Source organism: Delphinus delphis, chromosome 3, assembly GCF_949987515.2.
Source record: "Delphinus delphis chromosome 3, mDelDel1.2, whole genome shotgun sequence".
NCBI lineage: Eukaryota > Metazoa > Chordata > Mammalia > Artiodactyla > Delphinidae > Delphinus > Delphinus delphis.
In genome coordinates this window covers 83,753,552-83,780,390 of record NC_082685.1, presented here as the reverse complement: position 1 = coordinate 83,780,390, position 26,839 = coordinate 83,753,552, and the positions used below count along the sequence as shown (strand labels likewise).

At 36.6% G+C, this 26,839-nt stretch overlaps 1 protein-coding gene across 1 annotated transcript in view; it reads left to right on the top strand.

The window, feature by feature from the left end:
- The window catches only part of MAN2A1 (mannosidase alpha class 2A member 1), a 159,541-nt gene that overhangs the window by 40,395 nt on the left and 92,307 nt on the right, over nucleotides 1-26,839 (top strand). The window contains exons 4-5 of the mRNA XM_060009039.1: nucleotides 6,974-7,145; nucleotides 22,818-22,945. Of these exons, the coding sequence (XP_059865022.1) occupies nucleotides 6,974-7,145; nucleotides 22,818-22,945 (300 nt within the window). The remainder of the gene's footprint in view (nucleotides 1-6,973; nucleotides 7,146-22,817; nucleotides 22,946-26,839) is intronic.

The window sequence follows — 26,839 nt, the reverse complement described above, 5'->3', positions numbered from 1 at the left end:
AAGTTATAAATCAAACTAATACATTGCTAAATAAAATAGGTCTCTTCCTACTCCCTTGAGAAATAGCTCAGAGATCTGGAAGTCCAGGTGTGGGTTTAGATTGCTTGGGCTCCACTTCCCCACTGGAATGTGCTGGTGTGGGGAGAGCCAGCCTCCAGGTGGCCCAGCCCCCTCTCCTCCCAGACCTGGCCTTGTCCTAACCCAGGAGGGGCTCTTCTTGCAGACACCCCAGCACTCTTCCCACGCCCCTACAAACTGCAGCCCCTTGGCTACTGCCCAGGCTAGTTCGACTGTTCGACCTGCAAGTTCGACTGTCCTGGCAGGTAAAGGCATTATAGAAGGCCTCGGGAGGCTCAGAAAGCTGGCTTGGGGATGTTTGGACACAAATTTCTGGGTCTCGGGGACTCAGAACGGCAGGGCTGGGTAGGACAGACTGGGCGGGCAAGTTCTTTGCACTGTGGATTTATCATGTGGAAAGGGATGTGGTCAGAGGAAGAATAGGGAGAGCCCTCTCGAGTCCAGTGCTCAGGGTGGGACAGTCTTTGCCCAGGTCCTAAGGGTGGTACTGTGTATGCCCTTGAACCAAATAAAACGAAGTGTTCCTTAAGAGGATCAGGTCTCCACGAAGTCTGTAGACTTCAAAGCTAGATTGGGTCCAAAATTTAAAAAATAAATTGTATTTTGTTAGCGAACAATTACTAGGTGTCTATTTGTTTATGCACATTAAAAATAAGCAGTAGAGTTTTCAACTTTATTAGTTTTCTGTTTTAGAACTTAAAAACATTTTATGATAAAATAGTGATAGTGAATTTGGAATTATGCTGGCTGTATAGAACTTCTAGTTGTGTACTCTTTGTTTTTAATATTTCCCCACTTATTTAAAATAGTGATTAGGTGTTTTATGGGTGATAGTGTCGTTAGAATGAGAAAGAATAAATTGAAAAGTATTAATGCTGTTCTAGCCCTGGTTCAATTTCCAAGTGTATTCAAGGGAAAGAAAAAGGCTGTGAATTGACCACTTAAGTAAATCAGTTTGCAACCGAATGTCCCAAGATTACTCAATCTAGAGGTAGGAATATAATTTTATGTCACAAAAATTCATCCCATACAACTTTTTGTGAAATACTATCTTTGTGATTGGTCTCATGTTGATATACAATTGGAGTTTTACAGTAATTTAGAAAAAGAAAGAGCCAATTCAATGTAAAAAGGAATACTTGATTATGCTATTGTATAAGAGCAGTAAAAGCTAATTTACTGTTATATTACTCAATATTGAAAACTGCAAGAGGCTATCTTTCAGTTCATTCTTAATTAATTGTGCTGTATTATAGTGATAGTAGTATCTATTATAGATGAGTTTTATGCAAGGCCTTTAAGTTGACATCTCTGAGCTTGTATTTTGGCTCACGTAAATATCTTTGACATATTTTCTGCATGATTGTTGAAGGCAGAATGGATTAATCAGTCACTGTGATTCCTCTATGAAAACTCCCGTGAAAACTATTCTTTGAAATGGCCTGAGTTCATGACAACGTATAACTGATGAAAATAAGTAATTGTATTTAAGAAAATAACCCTTTCACTTATTAATCTTCATAAAGACTATTTTTTCTAAATTTGCCTCTTCTGCTAGGTTTCTAGTGTTTTATTATTGAATTAATTTTGGAGGCATTCCTCTGTTCATAGTTCCTTTCTTTAATTGAGTTATCAGTCAAATAATTAGGGATTAATTTTGACCTTTGTTAAAATTTAGGTAGAAGATAGATGTGATGTCTTAGGGACCATAATTCTAGTAGAGCCATTTAGTAATTTAGATGGTCCTTATTGAGTACATATAATAACATGGTACGCAAATTGATGTTACTTACATTTGATTTCAGCTCGGTCTTGCAATACAGAGGTAGATGTATATTAAGTATTATGATGGTATTTGGTAAAGTAGATTCTCTCTGCATTTTTTGAATAGTAATAACACTTATGTTTTCTAGTGTGATATTGGTTCGCCAGGGCTGCCCTAAAAAAGTACCACAGATCAGGTGGCTTAAACAACAGAAAATTATTTCCTCACAGTTCTGGAGGCTAAAAGCCCAAAATCAAGGTGTCTGCAGGGTTTGTTTCTTCTATGGGTCTCTTGTCCTGGCTTGTAGATGATCATTCTTCTCCCTTTGTCTTTACATGGGCTTCCCTCTGTGTGTGTCTATGCCCTAAATGCCTCTTCTTAGAAGGACATGCATGGTACCTTGCACGTATTGCAGGTTTGGTTCGAGACCACTGCAATAAAGTGAGTCACACGAATTTTTTCCCAGTGCGTATAAAAGTTTTGTTTACACTATACTGTATTCAAAGTGCAATAACATTGTCTAAAAAAACACAACATACAGATCTTAATTAATAGATACTTTATTGCTTAAAAGTGCTAGGCATCATCGGAGTCTTCAGCCGATAGAGGGTCTTGCCTCGATGTTGCTGGCTGCTGACCGATCAGGGTGGTGGCGGCTGAAGCCTGGGGTGACTGTGGCAGTTTCTTAAAATAAGATGACAGTAAAGTTTGCTGCGTCGACTCCTTCTTTCATGAATGATATCTCTGTAGCATGCAATGTTGCTTGATAGCGTTTTGCCTACAAGTAAGACTTCTTTAAAAATTGGAGTCAGTCCTTTCAAACCTTTCCGCTGCTGCTTTATCAACTACAGTTATATAATATTCTAAATCCTTAGTTGTTATTTCAACAGTCTTCACAGCATCTTCATCAGGAGTAGATTCCATCTTAAGAAACCACTTCTTTGCTCATCTATAAGGAGCAACTCCTCATCCCTTAAAGTTTTATCAGGAAATTGCAGCAATTCAGTCATTTTCAGCCTCCACATTTAATTCTGGTTCTCATGTTTTTTCCACCACATTTGCAGTGACTTCCTCTGCTGAAGTCTTGAATCCCTCAAAGTTATCCCTGAGGGTTGGAATCAACGTATTCCAAAATCCTGTTAATGTTGATATTTTGACCTCTTCCCATGAATCGCAGAGGTTCTTAATGGTATCTGGAATGGCAAATCCTTTCCAGAAGATTTTCAGTTGACTTTGCCTAGACCCAGCAGAGGAATCACCGTCTATGGCAGCTATAGTCTTATGAAAGGTATTTCTTAAAGAATAAGACTTGAAAGTCAAAATTACTACTTGATCCATGAGCTGCAGAGTGGATGTTGTGTGAGCAGGCATGAAACCAATGTGAATCTCGTTGTACATCTCCGTCAGAGTTCTTGGGTGACCAGGTGACCATTGCTAATGAGCAGTACTATTTTGAAAGGAATCTTTTTTTCTGAGTACACGGTTTCAGTAATGGGCTTAAAGTATTGAGTAAACTGTATTGTAAACAGATGTGCTGTTATCCAGGCTTTGCTCTTCCATTTATAGAGCACAGGTGGAGTAGATTTAGCATAATTCTTAAGGGCCCTAGAATTTTCAGAATGGTGAGTGAGCATTGGCTTTAACTTCACTAGTCACCAGCTGCATTAGCCCACAACAAGACAGTCAACCTGTCCTTTGAGGCTTTGAAGCCAGGCATTGACTTCTCCTCTCTAGCTAAGGAAGTCCGAGATGGCATCTTCTTCCAATAGAAGGCTGTTTCATCTACATTGAAAATCTCTTGTTTAGTGTAGCCACCTTCGTTCATTATCTGAGCTAGATTTTTCTGGATATCTTGCTTCAGCACTTGCTGCTTCACCTTGCACTTTTATGTTAGGAAGTTGGCTTATTTCTTTCAACCTCATGAACCAGCCTCTGCTAGCTTCAAACTTTTCTTCTTTATCTTCCTCAACTCTCTCAGCCTTCATAGAATTGAAGAGAGTTAGGGCCTTGCTCTGGATTATTACACTTTGACTTAAGGGAAGGTCGTGATTGGTTTGATCTTCTATCCAGACCACAAAAACTTTCTCTATATCAGCAATAAGGTTGTTTAGCATTCTCATCATTCATGTTTTGATTGGGTAGCAGTTTTCATTTCCTTCAAGAACTTTTCCTTTGCATTCATAACTTGGCTAACTGTTTGGTGCAGGAGGTCTAGCTTTTAGTCTCTCTCAGCTTTTGACACGCCTTCCTCACTAAGCTTAATCATTTCTAGCTTTCGATTAAAGGTGAGAGACATGTGATTCTTCCTTTCACTGAACACTTGGAGGTCATTGCAGGGTTATTCATTGGCCTAATTTCAATGTTGTTTTGTATCAGGGAATAAGCAGGCTGGAGGGGAGGGAGAGAGATGGGGAATGGCCTGTAGAGCAGTCAGAACATTGTTTAAGTTCACTGTCTTATGTGGGTGTGGTTCATGGCACCCCCAAAACAACTGCAGCAGCAACATCAAAGATCACTGTTTACAGTTCATGGTAACAAATATAATGATAATTAAAATTTTTGAAATATTATGAGAATTACCAAAATGTGACAGAGACACAAAGTGAGCAAATGCTGTTGGAAAAATGGCACTGATCGATTTGTTTGACAGATGGTTGCCACAAACCTTCAATTTGTAAAACATGCAACACCTGTGAAGCAAAATAAAGCAAAGTGCAATAAAACGAGTTATGCCTGTATTGGATTAAGGCCCATTCTCATGACTTCATTTTACCTTCATTATCTCTTTAAAGACCTTACATCCAAATACAGTCACATTCTGAAGTGGGTGTTAGGACTTCAACATATGAGTTTCAAGGGGACACAATTCAGCCCATAATGGGGGCATAAAATGAATTCTATGCAAATTGAAGTGTTGGGTAACCAATATGTTTAAGATGTGGAGCAATTTATTTAATGTTTTAAATAAATTGTATACTCTTTCAAAATTAGATGTTAGGAATATCTTTTATTTCTCCTTTGACCCAGTTTGATTGTAGAGATGTGGAAGGGGCAATTAAAGACTGATGATGATTATGATAATAATAATAGTAGCAGCAGCTACTATTATTATTATTAAGTGCTATATTATATACTGGGCTCAGGTCTGAGCACTTGATATTTTTTGTCTCTCAGGGGTGCTGCATGGTCAGCAGGGAGTTAGGGCATCTCCATTTAAGGATAAGTTGAATTTTCTTTGCTTGTCCCTGGGAATCCAGATGTGGATCCTGGCCTCAGTGCTCTGGGACAGGGTCTAGGTTGTACCTTTGTGAAGCAAGATGGGATTCTTTGTAAACCACTATTTTATGAGACATCTTTGCGTTTTCTGTAGGTACAGGCTTTTTATTTAAACATGAAAAAGTTGAATTATTCAGGTAGTATTCTTTGGTGACAAACCAGCTTAAAAGTACTCCAGATCAAGAAAGTCCTATAAAGAATATTTTACACTATATTCCTATTTGGCTCATAGCTTCATACCCATCACTTTGTAGGTGCTCAGTAAATAACCGTAGAATGAATAGAGTTCACTTAAAGCAAAAGGGAGAAATATAGTCACACTGGCAGTGCCCTTTAGAGGCTCATATTTGCATTGTCAGAATAGTATATTGCCGGCTAAGCCCTCGTAGGTTTTTGTTATTTTCTGCCAGCAAATACAGTATGCATTGAATATTCACTTAATTGTAGACAGACAAAAGAAATAGCCAGTTGTATCCCTTGTATCTTAGACCTCCCATATGCTTGAGGCTTGGTAACAATAGCACAGTGGTTAAGCCTGTCTCTATAGAAAGTCCCCTTCCTTTTAGATTTCATAGGTAAGAGATTATGCTCAGCAGGGTATATTTTGTGTCCCACCAGTAGGTGGAATTGGTGGCTGTGTATGTTTTGCTTCAGCCACTCATCACGTTGCTTTATTACTCTGCTGGATGGGGCTGTATTTGGAGCTATAGGTCTTGTTAAAAATATTTCTTTATAGTTGAATTGCAAATGTCTTTAGATAAAGTCTCCAGGATCTTTGAGATGCAGTAGGAAAAGTCAAAGAACTAAGTTGTCAACATCAATTCTTTTTTGAAAACAACTTTACATAGATGTGTACATATTTGTTGTTTGATTATTGCTCTGCTGCTGGCTTTTCAGTAGAGTTTGTACTTGTGATTTTCTTTTTCTTAGTTTAGGTTACTTAATGGATAGGAAATTTTAGATGTGGTATGAGAGAGGATAAAATTTTGATTCCATATTATGAGAATATTACTGTCAGCTTGTCAACACTGTTCAGATTTTTTTAATTTAAAAAATTCCTTAAATTGGTCTTCCCTGGTGGTGCAGTGGTTGAGAGTCCGCCTGCCGATGCAAGGCACGCGGGTTTGTGCCCCGGTCCGGGAAGATCCCACGTGCTGCAGAGCGGCTGGGCCCCTGAGCCATGGCCGCTGAGCCTGCGCGTCCGGAGCCTGTGCTCCTCAACGGGAGAGGCCACAACAGTGAGAGGCCCGCGTACCGCAAAAAAAAAAAAAAAAAAAAAAAAAAAAAAAAAATATATGTATATATATATATATATATATATATAATTCCTTAAATTAGAGATAAATTATAAATAGTTGAATTAGATATTATAATTACATATGAAATGCTTTTTGGCTTTTTCATTTTTCTCATTGATATCTGAATTTGTACAGTTTTCAGAGTATTTTTATCATTTCAATATTAGTGGCTTTTTTTCTTTTTTTTTTTGCGGTACGCGGGCCTCTCACTGTTGCGGCCTCTCCCATTGCGGAGCAGAGGCTCCGGACGCGCAGGCTCAGCGGCCATGGCTCACGGGCCCAGGCGCCCTGCGGCATGTTGGATCTTCCCGGACCGGGGCACGCACCCGTGTCCCCTGCATCAGCAGGCGGACTCTCAACCACTGCGCCACCAGGGAAGCCCTATTAGTGGCTTTTTGAGTCTCACATCCATTTAAGTGGAATTTCATTAACATAACGTTTGCTAAATTTTTAAATATGTCTTTATATGAATGAAACGTGAGGTTATGCAAGGGTAATGCAATGGAATGTGACAGTTTAAATCAGACCTTTGTGGTATATTTGTGTCTTAATTTAGGTTGGTTGAAGACTTTTGATGACTACTTTCGAGAGAAGACTCAGTATATTTTTAATAACATGGTCATCAAGTTGAAAGAAGACCCACGGAGGAAATTTATGTGGTCTGAGATCTCTTACCTTTCAAAGTGGTGGGAAACTATAGATATTCAGAAGAAGGATGCTGTTAAAAGGTTTGTTTTTTAAAACTGTTTTTTTTTTTAATTTGGTAATATTAAACATTAATTATACAGTGAAACAGGTGTTGAATTTTTAGAACGTGAAAATTCTTAGCTTTATATCTGAAAGTTAAAATATTTCTTCGCATTCTGTTTTTCCTTGATTCTGGTTCATCTCTGAAAAAGTGACTTGAAACTTTTCCATTGAAATCCTTATGTTCCATCTTTGTCCTAGAAATGGAATTACTAGGTCAAAGGGGCTTAATATTTTAAACATTTTTTGAAGCATATAATCAAAGTGACCCCTAGAAGGGTGGGTTTCAGTGTATTCTTCAGTCTTCCATATAGAAAGGTACAAATTTCTCTGCATATTAGGCAACAATATAATTTTTTCTAAAAGTTTGACCAATTTAAGTGGTGAAAAATGTGAATTTTTGATTAGTGATAGTGTTCCATGCTTTCTCATATATACAGGCAGAGCTTTTTTTGAATTGCTTGATCATGTACTTTTTCTTACTGATTTGTAAGAATATTTATTATATACATACCAACCTTTATTTTTCCTGAAGCTTTATATTTCTTCTTAATTCTTAGTGTTTGATATAAAGACTTTTAAAATATTTATGTAGTCAAATGTATTAATCTGTTTTCTTGATTGACTTTGCTGTCATATTTAATATGCTGTCATATTTAAAAAGTCTTCCCCAATCCAAGAGATGAGATAGTCTTTTTTCCCCCAATTTAGTTTTTTATTGTTCACTTTTATAAATCCTCCAGTTTATTTTTTTAATGTGGTGTGATGGGAGGTTTTGCTCCCCATGTCTCCCTCCTCCTTGCTCCCAGGACTTTAAGGATTGTCTTAGCGTCAATTGCTTTCTTTTACTTATTTAACATCACATATACAGTGCTTACTGTATTACTTCCTGTTTTAAGTACCTTGCAAATGATAACTGATAATCCTCGCAACAATCCTGTGAAGTAGATATAATGACTATCTTGATTTTACAGATAAGGACACTTGTCATCCAGGGTCACCCAGCTGCACATGCTGCACTAGTTACCATCCAGTCCAGCCTGTCCAGCCCCACAGGCTGTTTGTTCCCTTGCACATTGTGCTGTGCTGCTTCCCTAAGACTTACATAGTCCATTCTTTTCTACTGACTTGAAGTGCCATCTTTATTGTATTTCAATATGCATTGATTTCTGGGCTTTCTGACCTCTTTCATGGACTTTTCTGTTTAACTGTAATTGTTGCGGCCTTATGTGTTTCAATAACAGACAGTTTAAATCTCCTCTTGTTTCTCTTTATTGAAAAGTTCTTTTAATGAGTGACCACTTAATTTTCCCAGAGAGCTTTAGAATTAACTTGCTAAATTCTTCCTACCCTATCAAAAAAAAAAGGGGGGGGGGATTTTGATAGATATTGACATAAACGTTTAAAGGTAATTTAGAGAGAATTGGTGTTCCATTATTATCTATCAGACATTTCCCCCCCTCACCGAGAGCATGCTTAAAATGCTTATAAGAGTGGCCAGGAAGGTGCCATAACTGAAGGCTGTAGAGTCTGAGGATCCTGAATGTACCAGGAGTAACTGCCACACCCAAAAGGACTACCCCTTCTTCCACTCCTGCCATGTGTGGCCACGGGAACCAGAGTTGTCAGGATATTCTTCCAGTTATTCTTGACAAGCTGGAATTCCAAAATGTTACATAAAATGTCTTGACTTTTTAAGTTGAAATGTTAGCAGCCAATTTAGGTTAACATACACATACACACACACAAATCCTTCGTTTAAATCGAGTTACCTACTGGTTTGCAGTGTTTCAAAAATTAAGAACTGCCCTGTGAAACCCTGCAGAATTGGTGTTTGTCTATACATATTTTTTCTTTTACTAATTTTAGAGATTAAAACAGATTTTTTTGTCTGTCTAGGTCTTATATTGCTCCTTGAGTACAAATAATACTTCATAGTTTCTTATAATTTTATAGTGTTTTACTCAGATTGTTCAGATTTTAAGATTTTATTGCACCTGTAGTTATTTTGTTTGCTTGTTTTTGTTTTCTTATTATTTGGGGAATCTGATTTTTTTCTTCATCTTAATTAGATCAGCTAAAGCTTTTACTATTTCTGTTGGTTTTTGTACCCCAAAAAAACTATTATATTTATATTTTACTGGTATTTACTCTTGACTTTTCTGCTTTTATTTAATTCCTTCTACCTGTTTTTTACTAATGCTAAATGGGCCAGTTGATTTATTTTAACAAGGAGCATTTCTCCCTCTGTGTTTGCCTTTTTACTGCTCTTATTAGCTTTCACATTTTTATGTTATTTTTTTCCTAAATATTCTGTATGTATTGTTTTCTCTTTGACTTGAGTATGTTAGGAAAATTTTCAAAATCCTATTTTTTTCTCAGTTATACTTTAGGTGTTAAAAGGTGGTTTTAATGTCTTGTGGTCAGAGAATATGGACTGCACAATTTTTATTCTTTAGATTTTTGAGAAACAGTGCCATTGATCCCTAAAATTCCAAACTTTTGCCATATATCTGGGTATGTATAACTTATTAAATTGTCCATCTATCAATTCAGAATATTTTTCAGCTTATTTTTTTTGCTCTTACTAATTAATTACTGGTTTTATTTCATTTGTTTTAGAATTCAGTTATCTAATTGTTAAGTCTCTGGTCTCTCTTTGGCATATGCACTTTAATTTTTTGGTTATATTTACTGCATTATGTGAGGTTTTTCTCAAGGTTTTTTGTTTTCTTTCCACCTCACATTCTTCTCGATGGTGTGGAGCCTGTTCTTTTCTGGCTTCAAATGCTTGGTTTTAACTGTGCTTTTTAATTACCCTTTAGTTCTGGGTTCTTTATATTGTTGTCTGTAAGTCCAAGCATTTTCCTTTTTTTTAATTCATCCATGAGCAGTAACATGTATCCACACCTGGAATTTGTTTCAAAACAGAGAGTGTAACTCGACTCAAAGCCCTTCCTTTTCTAACCAAACACTTTGTTTCCCATCCATTTCACCTGATTTCCTTTTAGGAAATGGTCTCCAAACACGGAAGTCAGATCCTTCATTGTCCTGCCCCAGGTCAGATAGGTCAGTGATGATGAGCTCAGCTAATCAATATATTATTTCCCAGGGTTTTGAGCCTTTAGAGTGAAGCGAGGGTAAAGAGATGCAAAGAAGGGAAGCAGAATGGAGGGAAGGTTGCAGGTCAGCCCTCACAGCACTGGTGCATCCGCAAGATTCTTCCTGTCCTGTGTCACGGACCCTGTCATGCCTGTAGCATGGCCTCTCATTTTTTTCCAGTCCTTTGTTAAGCCTGGACTTTTAGCCTGTTCTCAGTTCTGTGTACCCAGGACTGTCCCCCAATACATTTCCTGTTCAGTCAGTCAGTGTTGCTTGCGACCAAGAAAGCTAGCTGATATATTTCTCCTCAAATCCTTTGTTGGAGAGCTGGGTTCCAGAAAAAACAAAACAAACAAACAGAAAAACTTAATAGATACATAGGTTTGCTCCCGTTATTTAAAATTCTGAGCTTGTACTAAGTGGCATTAATGATAGAATTTTTTTGACTACTACTGTAATGCTTATGCAATGGCTTGTTTTTGAAGATGAGTCTGTGGATTAAATATCTGTACCTAAATTTGCAAGCTACCTGTTGAAGAGAAGAACCTGTTAATTCTAGCAGAGTTCTGTGTAAGGTTTTATTGTCCCTGAAGAATATCAGTTGATTGTGGGAACTTAACAGAAACATAACTCAAGTGATCCTCATAATCTATGCTAGCAATGACTTGTTTGATTCTTCCCCCCTGTGGCAGCAATATTCAGCTCTATCAGCTTTCAAAAATGAAAATCTGGTTAACTAAAGGGAGATCCATGCAAACAACATCTAGCTTTTTTATTTTGTGTGACTCAGAGTAATTTAATCAAGTATAGTCATGGTTCCTACTTGTAACACATATCCAGTGGATTTAAAAGAAACTACCTTGTTATAATCAGCACATTTTCCATCTACGCTTGTTTTATTTTGAAAATGACTGGTATGCTAACATCCTTTTTACTTTTTAGGCTTTCTATTTGAATACTTTTTGGCTAAATGCAGTTAAGTACTGCATGACGTTTATAATACATCAAAATGTGAACCCTATTCAGAGTCAAACAGCTGAAACATTAGCCTTAGCGTTTCCTTTGACTAGCACCCAGCATATTACATATTCATTTTTCCTCTCTGGGCTCTGAGACATTGAAAGAGTTTTTACATTGCATCTGCTTCTGCTGTTGAGACCAGTGTTCAATTGAGAAGCGCACTGGGCTGTTGGAACCTAGAACAGTTTATGTGTTTGCCAGAATCTTGACCAGCTTCTCTGTGTGGACCTTTTGGTATAACATAAGGCTCCAAATGTGTGAATGGGGAAGGGTACCATTAGATATTGTGTCTTCACTGCATTGCTGGATTTCATTGCTCTGCTGAGACCGCAAAGTCTTTATCTAATCTTACCTCTTTTTTCCTAGGTTTATAGTTAAGTGAACCTTCTACCCTGTCCTTATAACTATCTCTGCTTATTGAAATCAGAGAAAAGTTTGAGATTACTTTCTTAAGTAATACAAATAATACAAATCCAAACTTACATTTTGCAAACTTACATGCATTCTGCATTATGAGTTCACTAGAAAAAAAAAATACCTTTAAAGTTCTTATACTAGCTAATTTATTATACATTTTATACAGGTCAGATTTTGTGCTATTTAACCAAAGCCTGCTGTAAAATTTGCAGAGCAGTGAGAAGTTACAGTGTGTCTTGTGATGTTCAGAGTAAATTGCAGATTTGGATTTAGTTTAGAGCCTAAAGATACATAGCATTTCATCAAAGGAATCAAAGCAGTCTCTCAAAGGAATCAAACCAGTGTCTAAAATAACTTTGATTCTACTAGTTGAAGCAGTGGTGTACATTTATTTTAGAAAGTATGTATCCCATCCCCATTCACCTGGATTGAGGTGTCTTTGCTTTGCTTTCACCTCTCATTTACATCAGCTATAGGCAAAAGCCATGAGGACTTCTCAGCCGCTCTGTCTGTTGGATACTTCTTCAGTCCTCTGGGAGAATTTCTTTGCAGCATTGACACTGACCACTCACTCCATTCTCCTTAAAATTCTTTCCTTTTTTTTTTTGTCTTCTGTGAGCCAGAGCTCTTTCTCCTGGTTCTAGTCCTGCATTGCTGAACATCCCTTTGTCATCATCCCTCTGACTCCCTCCTCTGCTCTTTCCTAAATATCCCAGTTCTCTTCTGTGGGGTAGCACCGTTTTGGTTCTCCTCATTTTGCATGCCCTGCCACACTGTTGTTTTAATTTCCAGGTGTGTGGGCTGCTTCCAGATCTAAAGCTCCAACCTCAATTTCGTTCTTCTTCCCTAGTTAAGGGTAACAGTAACAGCTAACACTATTGAATGCTTACTCTGTACTCAACGTAGGAGGCTTGTTCTAAACACTTAGATGTATTCATTCAGCCCATGCTGTAACATCCCTGTGTTAAGATCCTTCATTATTCTCATTCTACTGCTGAGGAAACCAATGCAGAGGTGGTAAGGAATGCGCCTAAGGTCCCCCAGCAATTAAGTGTGGACTGAGGACCAGAACCAGGAAGGCTCTCCCCAGAACCAGTGCTCCTGCCCACTGTGTGCTCTGCCTTTCGGTCTGCTGTTCATGTCATCCAGTCAGTCCCCACAAGCCTGTCAGCTCTGCCTTTTTAGTATCTCTGCACAGTCACCCCCCGCCCCCGCTCTGTCCCCCTTACTCTTGTTTCCTGCTTTAACGAAAACCTCCAACTGGTCTTCCTGTTTCCAGCTTTGCCACTTCCAGGTGTCCTCCATTTCACCCACAGAATTAGGTTTCTAATATATGAGTCTGCCCATGTCTCTTCTTGGCTTTCAAATGCTTCAGTGACAATTCATTGTCAAAAGGTACAGCCCAACCTCCTTTGCCTGGCACATCCTTGCTTTTGTCCTCTGATTCCTCCCTGCTTGTCCACCCTTACCTCAGATCACTTCCTGCCTCACACCCCCCTCTTAGCCATGCTGAGCCACGTGGGTGTCCTCAGTCACAGGTTATTTCCTGCTTCTTAGGAACTTGCCCATGAGTTTAGCTGAGAATATATTTTTCCTTTTGTACATTGGATAATCTCAATCCTATTTATTCTTCAATACTCAGCTGAAATATTACCTCATCTCCAAAGCCTTCCTGTATTTCCTCCGTCATCTATTCAACAAATATTGACTGTGCTAGACTCCAGGGATACAGGAAGTGAGTGAGACTTACCTGATCCCCACTCTCAGGGCAGAGCAAGGAAGACAATATAATTAACACAGTATCAGAATAAAGCATTTTCTTCTGTGGAAGCAAGAAGTGGGTCTTGGAAAGCTTCCTGAAGCAGGTGGTATTCAAGCTGAAACTTGAAAGGCTGTTAGAACTAGCCAGGTATAAAGAGGGTGGCAGAGGGTGAGGAAGGAATTCCAGGTTATGAGAGGAGAATTGTGATTATGGGCCAGGGATTAGCAAGAACATGGCATGTTCAAACACCTGAAAGAAGTTTATTAGGCTGCAACAGTGCAGGGGAGGGTGTGCATGCAGGGGCTGAGTAATATGTGGTCGTCAGGGAGATGCAGATTAAAACTACTACAAGATACTATCCCAAACACCTTAGAATGGCTAAAATCAAAAAGACTGACAACACCAAGGCTTGAAAAGAATATGCCGCAACTGGAATTCTCTCCAAAGTTAAATATACATCATGTGACCTGGGAGCTCCTTCCTAGGAATTTATCCAAGAAAAGTAAAAACATGTTCACCAATGTTTTGGTGAACAGGAAACACTTCAAATGTCCATCAGTAAGATATTGGATTAAAATTTTGTGCCATATTTAAACAATGGAGTACCACTCAGCAATGAAAAATAATGAGTTACTGAAATACACAGAAGTATGAATGAATCTAACAAACACATTAGCAAAAGAATCCTGACACCAAAGAGTATTGTATGACTCCATTTTATGAAGTCTGAGAGTAAGTAAACTAATCTATTGTGATATAAATCACTAAGTAAGAATGTCTTTTTTGTTGGCGGGGGAGTAAGGTAGGAATTGATTGGAAAGGGGCAGAAGGGAACTCTCTGAGTTGATGGGAATAGCCTATGTCTTGAGTGTACAAATATCAGTTGTTTTGGGTAGTAACAGGGGTATAAACAGTTGTCAAAATACATCAAACTGAACACATGTATATTATGTGTTGTTATATCTCAATTATAAATACTTTAGAAAATACAGTACATCCATAAACATAATGATATATGTCTGTTTATTAAGATGGAAAGATGGTCATGGTATATAGTACTAAGTGAAATAAATTGATTAAAAACTATGCCTACCATGACCCTTTATGCATTTATAGCAAGATATTGAGTGGATTTTTAAATTTTATTTTTCAACCTCATATATTTTCTGGTTTATTTGAATGAACAGTTTATTTTGTTTTAGAAAAGTGAGAAAATGAAGTAATATTTACTATACAGTGAAATATTTAAAGTATATCTAATTATTAAAACTTAACAGAAACTATTAATTCAATCATCTAATATAAGAAATATTCTTAAATAAAATTTCATGACTATTTTATGCTATAGTTTTGTTTGTTTTTAGTGCTTAGGAGAAATCAGGGTAGTATAACATTTATAGTTCAGAAAAAATTTTTATTTAATTCATATTTTAATATAAGCCTGAATATATAAAGGGTATACAATGAAAGGTAAGGTGTGACTACTCCTGTCTTCTTGGCATCTAACTCTTCTCACAGGAGGCAGCTACTTTGACCAGATGCTTATCTAATTTATAGATACACAGGAAAAATATGTGCATGTACATATGTGCAAAGACATATTCATATTATACAAATGATAGCATGCCATGCACATTGTGCTTTTTTTTTGAGTGCATCTTTTTTTTTTATTGTGGTAAAATGTACATAACTTAAAATTTACCATTTTAATGATTTTATGTGTGACATTCAGCGGCATTACATATATTCACATTGTCTTGCAACCATAACCATCTCCAGAACTTTTTCATCATCCCAAACTGAAATGCTATACCTGTTAATAATTCCCCTTCCCCTCTGCCCTGGCAACTACCATTCTGCCTTCTGTCTCTATAAATTTGACTATGCTAGGTACCCCATATAAGTAGAATCATACAATATTTGTTTTTGTGTGTGTCTGGCTTATTTCACCTAACATAATGTCTTCAAGGTTCATCCATGTGGAAGCATGTGTCAATTTCCTTCCTTTCTAGGACTGAATAATATTCCATTGCATGAATATACCATGTTTTGTTTTTTCATTCATTCATCAATGGACGTTTGGATTGTTTTTACCTTTTGGCTATTGTAAAAATGCTGCTATGAATATGAGTGTACAAATATCAGTTTGAGTCCTTGATTTCAGTTCTCTTGTGTATATACCCAGAAGTGGAATTGCTGGATCATATAGCAGTTCTATGTTTAATATTTCACAGAAGTCCCATACTGTTTTCCACAACAGCTGCACCATTTCACATTGCCACCAGTAGTACCTGAGCTTTCCAGTTTCTCCACATTCCTTATCAACACCGGTTTCCTGTTTTTCTTTTCTTTTCTTACTTTTTTTTTTTTTTGGATAATAGCCCCTAATGGGTTTTGTACCATGGTTTTTAAACTTAATATATCTTGGAGAACCTTTCAGGAACCTTTCTTTTTAAAAACTATATAAAAGTGTTTGTTATGAGTGGGCCTTAATTTTTTTTTTTAACATCTTTATTGGGGTATAATTGCTTTACAATGGTGTGTTAGTTTCTGCTTTATAACAAAGTGAATCAGTTATACATATACATATGTTCCCATATCTCTTCCCTCTTGCAAGTGGGCCTTAATTTATGTAACTTCTCCTGATTAATGACCCTGTAGTTTTGTTTCTGGTCTTTTGTGAATGCATAAAGTGTATCTTTATCTTTAGTGTATATAGTCATCCGTTGATAATCCTCAGGGGGTTGCTTGCAGAACCTGCCCCAGATACCCAAATCCTTATACAAAATTGAGTAGTATTCGCATTTAACCTACGCACATTCTCCTGTGTACTTGAAATCATCTTGAGATTACTTATAATATTTAATACAATGTAAATGTTATGTAACTAGTTGTAAATACAATGTCAATGCTATGTACATAGTTGCTAGTGTGTGGTAAATTCAAGTTTTGCTTTTTGAAACTTTCTGGAAATATTTTTCTTTTTAAAATTTTCCTTCAGAAGTTGATTGAATTTGTGGATGCAGAACCTGTGGATATGTAGGGCTGACTGTACAGTGCTTTTATTTATTTTTATGTATTTTCTGACTTCATTTTAATGAGCATAGATAAAAGTATATATGCATTTTAAAATTTGATAGTTATTGCCAGCCTTAAGTAACAATACCTATTTGTAAATATCCTTGACATCACATGTTACACAACTTTTTGATCTCACTGAAGTTTTAATTTGCATTTCCTCATGAGTGATATTAAACTTCTTTTCATTTTCAGGAGCTAGTTATTTCTGAAATATCTGCTTCATATCTTTTGTTTGCTTTTCTTTTGGGTTGTTGGTACCCTTTTCTAGTAGGAACGCCCATATTTAAATGGCGAGCAAAACAGATATGATTCCTGCCTTCATGAGCTTACAGTCTATTGAGGGACAAAGACAGTAAACATGCAGATGTGTTATTAAATTTTGTGATAAATGCTATGAAAGAAAAGTTTTGGATTTTATGAAAGATAACAACTTAGGTGGGGTTTGGGTGGAGTGTGGTGGCCAGAGAAGGCTCCTGATAGATCCGCTATGAGCCAGTGAGGTAAATACTGGGAGGAAAAACATTCCAGACAGAGAGCATGGACTGCAAACTCAAAGAAAGGGTATGGCTGGAATGAAGTGAGGAAGAAATGAGGAGATGACTCATTGGTCATCTGTCCCTCGTATACTCTCTAAAGATGGGTGTCTATAATACTCAGAGATATATGATCAGTTTCCCCAATTATTATGTGAGTGGTTTTTAAAACAAATCTTATTTTTATGCTCTTATTAGATATTCCCCACGAAAGTCATACGAGTCAGATAATCTGATGAGCAAATGCTTTTAGCCTATTAATTGATTCATTGAGAGCCTCCATCTTTTTTAATTTTCCATTTAACTAATTTTTTATTTAAGAATGAATCACCATACATCATCTTGTATTATTTCATATTTCCCCATACAAATTCAACTCGTTTTCTCATGTGAAATTAATTTGTGATTCTTTGAAGCTTGCTAAATAATGCATTGTTTGCTACTAAGTTATCTGTAACAATTTTCCCATTAGGGAACAAAGCTCTTTGAGACTGTCCTTCTGTGTGTGACTAAATTTCAAATGTGTGATGTGTCTACATAGGGGAAAAAGTGACACTCAGAGAAAATGATTCGCAACTTCTTGTGCTTGGCAAGTAAATTCATAAATGTAAATTCTGGATCTTGGGCAAAGTGAGCTGTGACAGATATACTCAGCTTAATTTTGATCAGTATTTTCTTAAGTCTTTTATATCAGATTCTCAAGCAGAGAAATTGTAGAAACAGAGAAGTACATAATGGCTTACAAATCAACCAATTAAAAAAGTAAGGGTGTTGTGAATTGTGAAAGTTAGTGCCTGTTTTCCTATTTTCTGGATTTGCTGCACGTATATACTTCTTTCTCTCCCTCTCTTTCCCAATCTTTTCATTTGTTTCTGGATCTCTTGTTTATTAGAAAATATTAGGAAGAGCATTCATGCAAAAAATTTGCCAGAAACCAGAGCGTCTCTTGGTAGAAATTAAGCAATAGACCCTATGAGGTGGTCACATCTTCTTTGATTTTGTATTTCCCTTTTTTTTTTTCAGAGTTAGAGCAGTGGTTGTTATTGGGGAATTAGATCTGGGTAACTTTTATTTACAATTTTCTGCATCCTTTCAACTTTTATCATTAAAACAATAGGCATTGCTCTCCTAAAAGTAGTATAAGTAGTATGCCCATTTTCTTTTTTTTCCGAACAACCTTCTATTGAAGTATAGTTGATTTACAATGTTGTGTTAGTTCCAGGTGTACACAGCAAAGTGATTCAGTTATGCATATATGTGTGTGTGTGTGTGTGTGTGTGTATATATACTCTTTTTCAGAGTCTTTTCCATTATAGATTATTAAAAGATACTGACTATAGTTCCCTGTGCCATACAGTAGGTCCTTGTACTCCCCTGACAATTGCAGAGAACTAGCTCAATTCATGCTTGTTGAGCACTAAGTGAGTGGAAATACTTGGAAGCACCTGTACTTATTCTAAGTAACTTTTTCTATAGGTGTTTCCCATTACCTGATTTTTAAAAAATTACGAAGGTGTGGAATATACAGCTTGCAGTCTGTCTTTATTTTGTGTTGCTAACAATGGCGATTTTAAATATGGTACCTTTTGTAGGCTAACATAGCTTTTCTGCCATTGCTTATAAATATTTTTCTCAGTATTTCCTGGAGTGTTGTTTCTGTAAGACTGTCAGGCCTATTTTTTGTACCTATCACTACCTGATGATGATGGTGGCTGTGCTTTTCAGTCATTAGGTCAGTGTTTTCCTCATGTATATTTGGACCATTTTGTTTTCCTGTCATTCTTCAGGTACTTCTTAAGTGCTTATCACATATGTTCTAGAAATCAGGGGTAAACATGGCAAATGTGTGCACTTCTGCAGTTTTTATGTGTGCATGTGTATTTTTTGTTTGTTTAACTGGTCAAGTGGCATGTGTTTTTGCCTAACACAGTGAATATTTTATATCAAGCCTGACCTTCCTGCCTGTAAGAATGTCTGGTTTATAATCTGGTTTTCACCATTCATATGTATAGACTAGGGAGAACAGGCAGTTGAGTGAAATAGGAGTACTCACTAACCTGATTATTTGGCCAGGTGTCCACTCATTGTCACATTGCTTCATATCTTAAATCATGTTGTCTATTTTCTTCCCTTTTGTTCTACCTGATTAGAGAAACTTTCTTAAGAAAAACTAAAACCTAAGTTCTTTCTGGCCTGCTATTATAACATCACTTATGCCTCTTGTGACCTCCTCATGTAGTTTTTAGTAAAAACCTGTGTGAGCCATTTCAAATATCAGTCCTTTGGCTTCCACGACATAATATTTTGGCTTTCTTATGAGTTTGTTTTAAATCACTCAGACTGAAGATTAAAAAAAATAAACCGCAATCCATTCTTCCCCACTAATTTAATGGCTATTTTAATAATATAAAAATTTTTTAAATTTATTTCTCAACTTTATATTCTGACCTACTGATGTGTCCATTTCTGAGTAAGTCACAGTTATATGGTAGCTTTTTTTTTTTTTTTTTTTTTTTTTGCGGTACGCGGGCCTCTCACTGTTGTAGCCTCTCCGGTCGCGGAACACAGGCTCCGGACGCGCAGGCCCAGCGGCCATGGCTCACGGGCCCAGCCGCTCCGCGGCATGCGGGATCCCTCCGGACCGGGTCACGAACCCGTGTCCCCCACATCGGCAGGCAGACTCTCAACCACTGCGCCACCAGGGAAGCCCATATGGTAGCTTTTTAAACTATGAAAACAACTTTTACCAAGGAGAAGTGCAGGTTGTGCCTCATTACTCTTTTCTAGAATGTCTCAGGTCATAGTCACAGATTTGACCTTTTTATCTTTAACATTTCTTTTCACCTCAATTTCCTCTTACACTGTCCTTCTGCTTGGTCCTTAACTCTCCTTTTGACTGTTTTCTCCAGACTTCCCATCATTCTCTATTTCATCTTTGTTTCATTCCTCCAAAACTTAATTTTATATTGGCCTTTTCCCCTAAACTTAGTTTTCTTTTTCAGTTAGGTCCTTTTGGCTGCCTCACTGTCACATCAAATAGCCTTATCCAAATTTATGTTTATTACTGCAAAATGATTCCCTTCTCAACTGAACTGCACTGTCTATGTGTATTAACACCACCACCCCATTAGACCCCTGGAATCAAAACCCTAAGTCATTCGTACTTTAATCCTTTCTTCTATGTCAAGATATTTCTCAATTCCCACTGATGCTTCGTGAAGCATCTCCTCTCTCTTCCTCCCCGTTCATTTCTCCTACATGAATCATATTCCAGGTCATGTCACTTTATACCTATATTTTTCACACTCCTTTTTAACTGACCTTCCCTGTTCAACTTATGTTGCATATGTCTGTGAACTTCATCTAATAACAAACTTTATGTTACTACTCATTTTACACTGAGAATCTCATTCACTCATTCCCTCTTCATCTAACAACAGAGAGTACCCATTAAATGCCAAGTAAGCTTCTCAGTGCTGGGCCTGGAAAAGTGAACAAAACATGTCCTGGTCCTTGTTCTCTTGGAGCTTATGTTATAATGGTGGGTGGGGTGAGGAGGGAGAGGAAGCAGTAAATGAACAAGGCCATTCTGGTTTGTGAAAAATACTATTGTGTGATAGAGTGTGGAGGTACAGTGGGAGTGTTGATTTAGGCTCTGTGGCCCAGAGACTTTGTGGGTGTCCCAGAGACTTTTATTTGAGCTGAGAAATGAGGGCAGCTGGGATCAGCCATGTTGGGAAAGATAGGAGAGAAGAAAATAGATAAGAAAATCCTGAAAAACATATTAATGAGTGAGAGGCTTTCATGTCTCCCCCATAGTAATAGATAGGATAGTCTTTAATCATTGTGTACAGATAAGAACTCTGTACACAATCACAGTAGCATCTCAGGCATCATGCAGAGGGGGAAGGGATAAATTATTCACAGATAGAGCTGAGGAAATATAATATGTGTCATTCTTTGCTTGGTTGGCTGTTTCTTGGAGCCCATTTATGCCTATGGGACAGGGAATATGTAGCAAAATAAAACTGATATAGGTGAGAAATTCCATCAGTGGAGTGATTTTTTTCCATTTAATATTAAGATTACTTAATTTATAGTTTCTATTCTCTATTCAAGAGCAGCAAAGCATTTGTTTTGACCAATTTATTTCTGATATTTTCCAGAAGATCTGTTTATTGGAATACTGAGATAAGGAGGTCAAGTTTCTATATTTGATGACTAGAGATTAAGTCCCAAATCTGTCCTGACATCTCAGGCTTCCAAATACTGCTCATAGGCATAAGGGGTGTGACTGGTCCATGGCTTCCAGGGTGTGGCTAAATCAGGCAATCACCAGAAAGACAAGAAGAACTAACTGTAAGCAAAGTCCCATAGGCAGTAAGAGTGGGACAAAATAGCCTTGGATTTAGTTGTGTTCTTAAAGAAATACAATTTTCAGAAATTTCCAGCTTCTTTCTTACAAGTTCTTGATGTGGGCCTGTGAGAATCTGAGGTTTGACTGGAACATTGGAGTTTCTTTAGACACTATATAATGAGCCATCATATTCTCCATATGAAATTGTATTATTTGGTGATCCCCATGGTAATATAGATGTAATCTCTTTTTATTTTATACAAGGAAATCACTCATGTATTCATTCATTTTTAGAAATTGTGTCCATTATCCACTCTGTCATTGGTTCTATGATCATGCATATATTTGAAAAAATTGGATGTTCTGTTAATGCTGTGGCTTCTGTTACATGCTTTGTAGGAAAATGTTTATTCTTTATGCCTCTGGTCTGTTTCAACTAAATTTGGCTTGGTGCTTGGCTGTTAGCTATAGGCATTCCGTGATGTTTATCCTTATTAAAGCTGCTTTTGCTTCTGAAATTTTACATCGTTTTCAAAACCACCTTGTCGCAAACTCAGAAGTCTGTGACACTTAAAAGGCTTGCTTAAGTTCTGACCATTTACACTTCCTCAGGTAGTTCTTCAAATTTTTGATAGTTGATGATTTTTTTCTGTCTCTGAGGAAGGTATCTTCTTGTAACAATTTAGTTCTCCAGGGCTGTGGTCTAGTTACTTTGTGAAGTATTATGGTAAAGAGCACTCAATGAACAGATAATGATAATGTTAGAGCTTTTGGCTCAATAATGAAAGATAAACTATATATAGCCTACATTATAATCGACTGGAGCAGGGTGCTTTATAATGTTTTCTGTATTCCCAGAAGCATGTGATATTTACTAGCTTTACTTTTATTTTTATTACTTCTGTAGTTTGCATGATTAACTTATCAGTGTCAGAAGTACTAAAATAAGTCCTGATTTTTCAGCATAGGTGTAATGAAACAAATATTGTGCTTAAAATGACAGTCCTCCAATTAACATTCATCAAGCATATACTCAGGTATTTGCTAGGTGCTCGGCCAGATCCAGAAGTAAATCAGACGTGGCTGCTGACATCAGGAATCTTTGAAGTTGTATGGGAGATTATACCCTTATGAAATAGAACTGGCAGAGTGACCTGCATGGCTTTGCCTAGGGCAGGAGGAGCAGATACTTTACTAAGGACGCTTTATCACCAGGGTCCCAAAGTTGAAATTCATCCACTGGTTTAAAAAAAAAAATTAACAACTAGTGTGAATACTGGTTACATGTAAAGGCTGTCTCTAATGTTTATGATGTCTTACATTTTTATTTGAACTTTTCTTATATATGTTAATGTAAACTCTTATGTTATTTTCTCCCTAGTTTACTAGAAAACGGTCAGTTTGAAATTGTGACAGGTGGCTGGGTTATGCCTGATGAAGCTGCTCCACATTATTTTGCCTTAATTGACCAACTAATTGAAGGACATCAGTGGCTGGAAAAAAATCTAGGTATGTATTCTTATCTTTCTCTTTCATTTGGACTGCTTTGGAAAATTAATTTTGGGGAATGTGAGATGGGGCTTTTTATTTTTTTTAATAACTAATTTTTCTAGCACTGATTATTACTGAATAATTTATTTTTTTATTGATTTATGATGTTTCTTGGATCATAAACTCAGTTACATAGATATAATATGGTCACTCTTAGGGTCATCTACCTTGTTTCACCTATTTATCAATTTTACCTATTTATTAATTTTAGTATTTTTTTCTAAATCTATCCCCCTGGGATTTTAATTATATATTAGTTAAGACACTTGATCATAAAAGGCAAAAACCTAGTTTACTAGCTTAAGCAAAGAAAGAAAAAAGGAAAGAAAAATGTTAGTTTTGTCATTGAGAATTCCAGAGATAGGGTAGCTTCAGGTAAGGTTGGATCCAGAGGACTTAGATTATGTCATTGGGATACTGTCTCTTGACTCTGCCGTAGACAACCAGGACTCTGATCTTCTTGGTCTAACAATTAGGAGGAGTTTTCCTTAATACCTTACCTAATTGACCCACTTTGGGTTAGGCGCTTATCTCTGAGCCAGTTTACTGAGGCCAGAGTTAAAGGAGCTGAAATCCCTGAGGCCTGGTTAATTTGATGGAAATGATCATGTAGGGAAAGTGGTTTGGGGCAGGGTCAGCCTTGCCTGAACCATGTGAATGGGTCCTCCATGGGGAAGAAGTATCCTGTTACAACAAGAAGTGGGGAAGGGTATTCTGAACTGATAAAATCAGATGTTCATACAACTCATAAGAACATAGGACTACTCGAAATCTTTGTGGTATCGAATATTTGCATTCTGCAACATGGTATGTAATTGTTTTCAAATATTTCATATCTCTCAGTACAATTTTGTAGTTTATGGTAAATATACATGTTTTTATTGAAGTTATTTCTAAATAGTTTATTATTTTAAAGAATTCTTCTGTTAGGGATAAAATCCCCCCACCTCCATTAATATTTTGTTTACTTTTTATTTTGGAATAATTTCAAACTTAAAAGTTGTAGGAATACTACAAAGAACTCCCATAAGGCCCCCAACCAGATTCACCAGTCATTATTTTGACACATTTGCCTATTTTTTCCTCTTTCCATATTGTTATTGTTGTGATTGTTATAGAGTAAGTTGCAAATATCATACCTGTGCTGAAAAGAGTTAACATAGCAGATCTGAAACTGCTATCCTTAGAAAGATCTTGCTTGCAAAGTTGGCTGTTGGCTGGTGTCTGAGGACTTGGATTTCTTAAATGATGAGTGACTCACTGTGTTTAAACTATACAAACAGGCAGTGTATGCTAAACATTTGTTTCCCTTCTGGGAGTCTAGAATCATATTATGTACTAGACAGAGGGTGCCTGCATGACCAGACCCCAGTAAAAACCTTGGACACTGAGTCTCTAGTGAGCTTTCTGGGTTGACAGCATTTCAGGTATTGTCACCATTCACTAGTGGAGTAATTAACTCATCCTGGGTGATCCACAGGGAGAGAACTCTTAGAAGCTTCTGCCTGGTTTCCTGTGGACTCTGCCCTGTGTGCCTTTTCTCTTTGCTGATTTTGCTTTGTATCTTTTCACTATAATAAATCATAGCTGTGAGTATGACTATATGTCTAGTGCTGTAAGTTTTCTTAAGTCGTGAAATCTGGGAGTGGACTTGGGGACCCCCTACTCAGTGCCACTTTTCTTAAATACTTTATATTCTAAGCCAAAATAGTCACTTTATAAACCTCAGTTTTTGTGGATTTTTTTTTACGTTTAGCTTTTATGGATGTGTAATTTACATGCAGTGCAACACATAAATCTTAACTGTAGAGTTTGAGTTTTGACAAATGTAACTCTGCACCTTGTAAATTAGAGTAGTATTCTCAGTTTTGTTTAAACAGTTTAGAACAACATGTTGTTTTGGACACTGTTTTTACATTTGGTTTGGGATACTTTTTAAATTGTTTAGTCTTTGGTGGTTAATTTCTGCTTTTACTAACTTTATTATATAAATTTGACCATTAGAAACTAAGTTTGAGGTTTTAAGGTTATCTTTTGCCTAAAATATCCATTTTGTAACTGTTCTCTGACTCCTCTTAAGCTTTAATACTAGATATATTTGGAATAATCCAGTTTTATTAATTATATTATTCATGTTGCTCATGTTCTAATTTTTAAGTCTATTAGATTTGCCAAAAACTGAATGATGTATTTTACTCTTTTTAATGATTGTTTCCTGTAATTTTTCTTGTTTTTACTTTTTTATATTTTGACAGTCTTGTTCTTACATGAAAACACAAAATCTTTCCTGGTTTTATTGGCATATGTACCATCTTTATAAAATTTTGGATTTTTCATATACTGCATTTCCCCCCTAAGTCTTTCACTTGCCCCCTTTAAAAAAACAGATTCGCTTATACCAAGGAAAATCCTAGAAGGATACTGGGGTCCTTTTTATGTCTCTCCCTAGCTTCTACCTCATTTTGTATCAGTTTTTAAAAATGTAGTTTACGTTCTTTCTCTTCTACATCGTTAGTTCTCAGGGATTCTTTAATCTGTTGCAGCTAGGTTGCTATTCCTGTGTATCAGGTGATTTTGATGCAGAAAAGATCATCAGTGATGATGAAATCTCAGGCATCACTAACTTTTCATGTTGATTTTTATTCTTGTTTGTAAGCTTATTCTGTCCTAGTTATTTGGGACAACACATACTCCTTTTTTTTTATTTTATAGCTTCATTTCATTTCATTTCAAATTTATAGAGTCGCATGATAGTATTTGAGAGGGGCTCCTATATATCCTGTAGGCTTGGCCCTCTGTATTCACCAGTTCCACATCTGATGATTCAACCAACAGTGGACAGAAAATAATTGAAAAAAAAAATCTGGAAAGTTCCAAATAGCAAAACTTGAATTTGCCATGCCTGGCAGCTACTTACATAGTATTTACATTGTATTTATCACTATTTACATAGCATTTACATTGTATTAGGTATTATAAGTAATCTGGAGGTGATTTAAATTATAGGCATACCTCATTTTACTGTGCTTCACAGATACTACGTTTTTTACAGATTGAAGATTTGTCACAGCCCTGTGTTGAGTAAGTCTGTTGGTGTCATTTTTCCAACAGCATTTGTTCACTTTGTGTCTCTGTGTCACATTTTGGTAATTCTAGCAATATTTCAGACTTTTTCATTGTTAATGTATTTGTTATGGTGAGCTGAGATCAGTGATCTTTGTTTCTATTGCAAAAGGATTATGACTTGCTGAAGGCTAGCGATGCTTAGCTGATTTTTAGCAATAAAGTTTTATTTTGTTTTGGTTTTCTTCCAGTTTTATTGAGATATAATTGATATACAGCACTGTGTAGGTTTAAGATATACAGCATAGTGATTTGACTTACATACATCGTGAAAAGATTATCTCAGCAAGTTTAGTGAACATCTGTCACCTCATATAAATACAAAATTAAAGAAACAGAAAAAACAATTTTCTCTTGTCTGAGAACTCTTAGGATTTGACTCTCTTAACAGCTTTCATATATAACATGTAGCAGTGTTAATTATATTTATCGCGTTGTACATTACATTCCTAGTACTTATTTATCTTTATAACTGGAAGTTTACCTTTTGCCTGTCTTCATTCAATTCCTTCTCCCACCCTCACCTCTAGTAACCATAGATCTGATCTCTTTTTTCTATAAGTTTGTTTGTTTGTTTTTGAAGTATATTTGACCTACAACATTATGTTAGTTCCTGTTATACAGCATAGTGATTCGATATTTCTATGCATTTCAAATTGATCATCACGATAAGTCTAGATATGGCACCATGCAAAGATATTACATAGTTATTGACTATATTCCCCACAC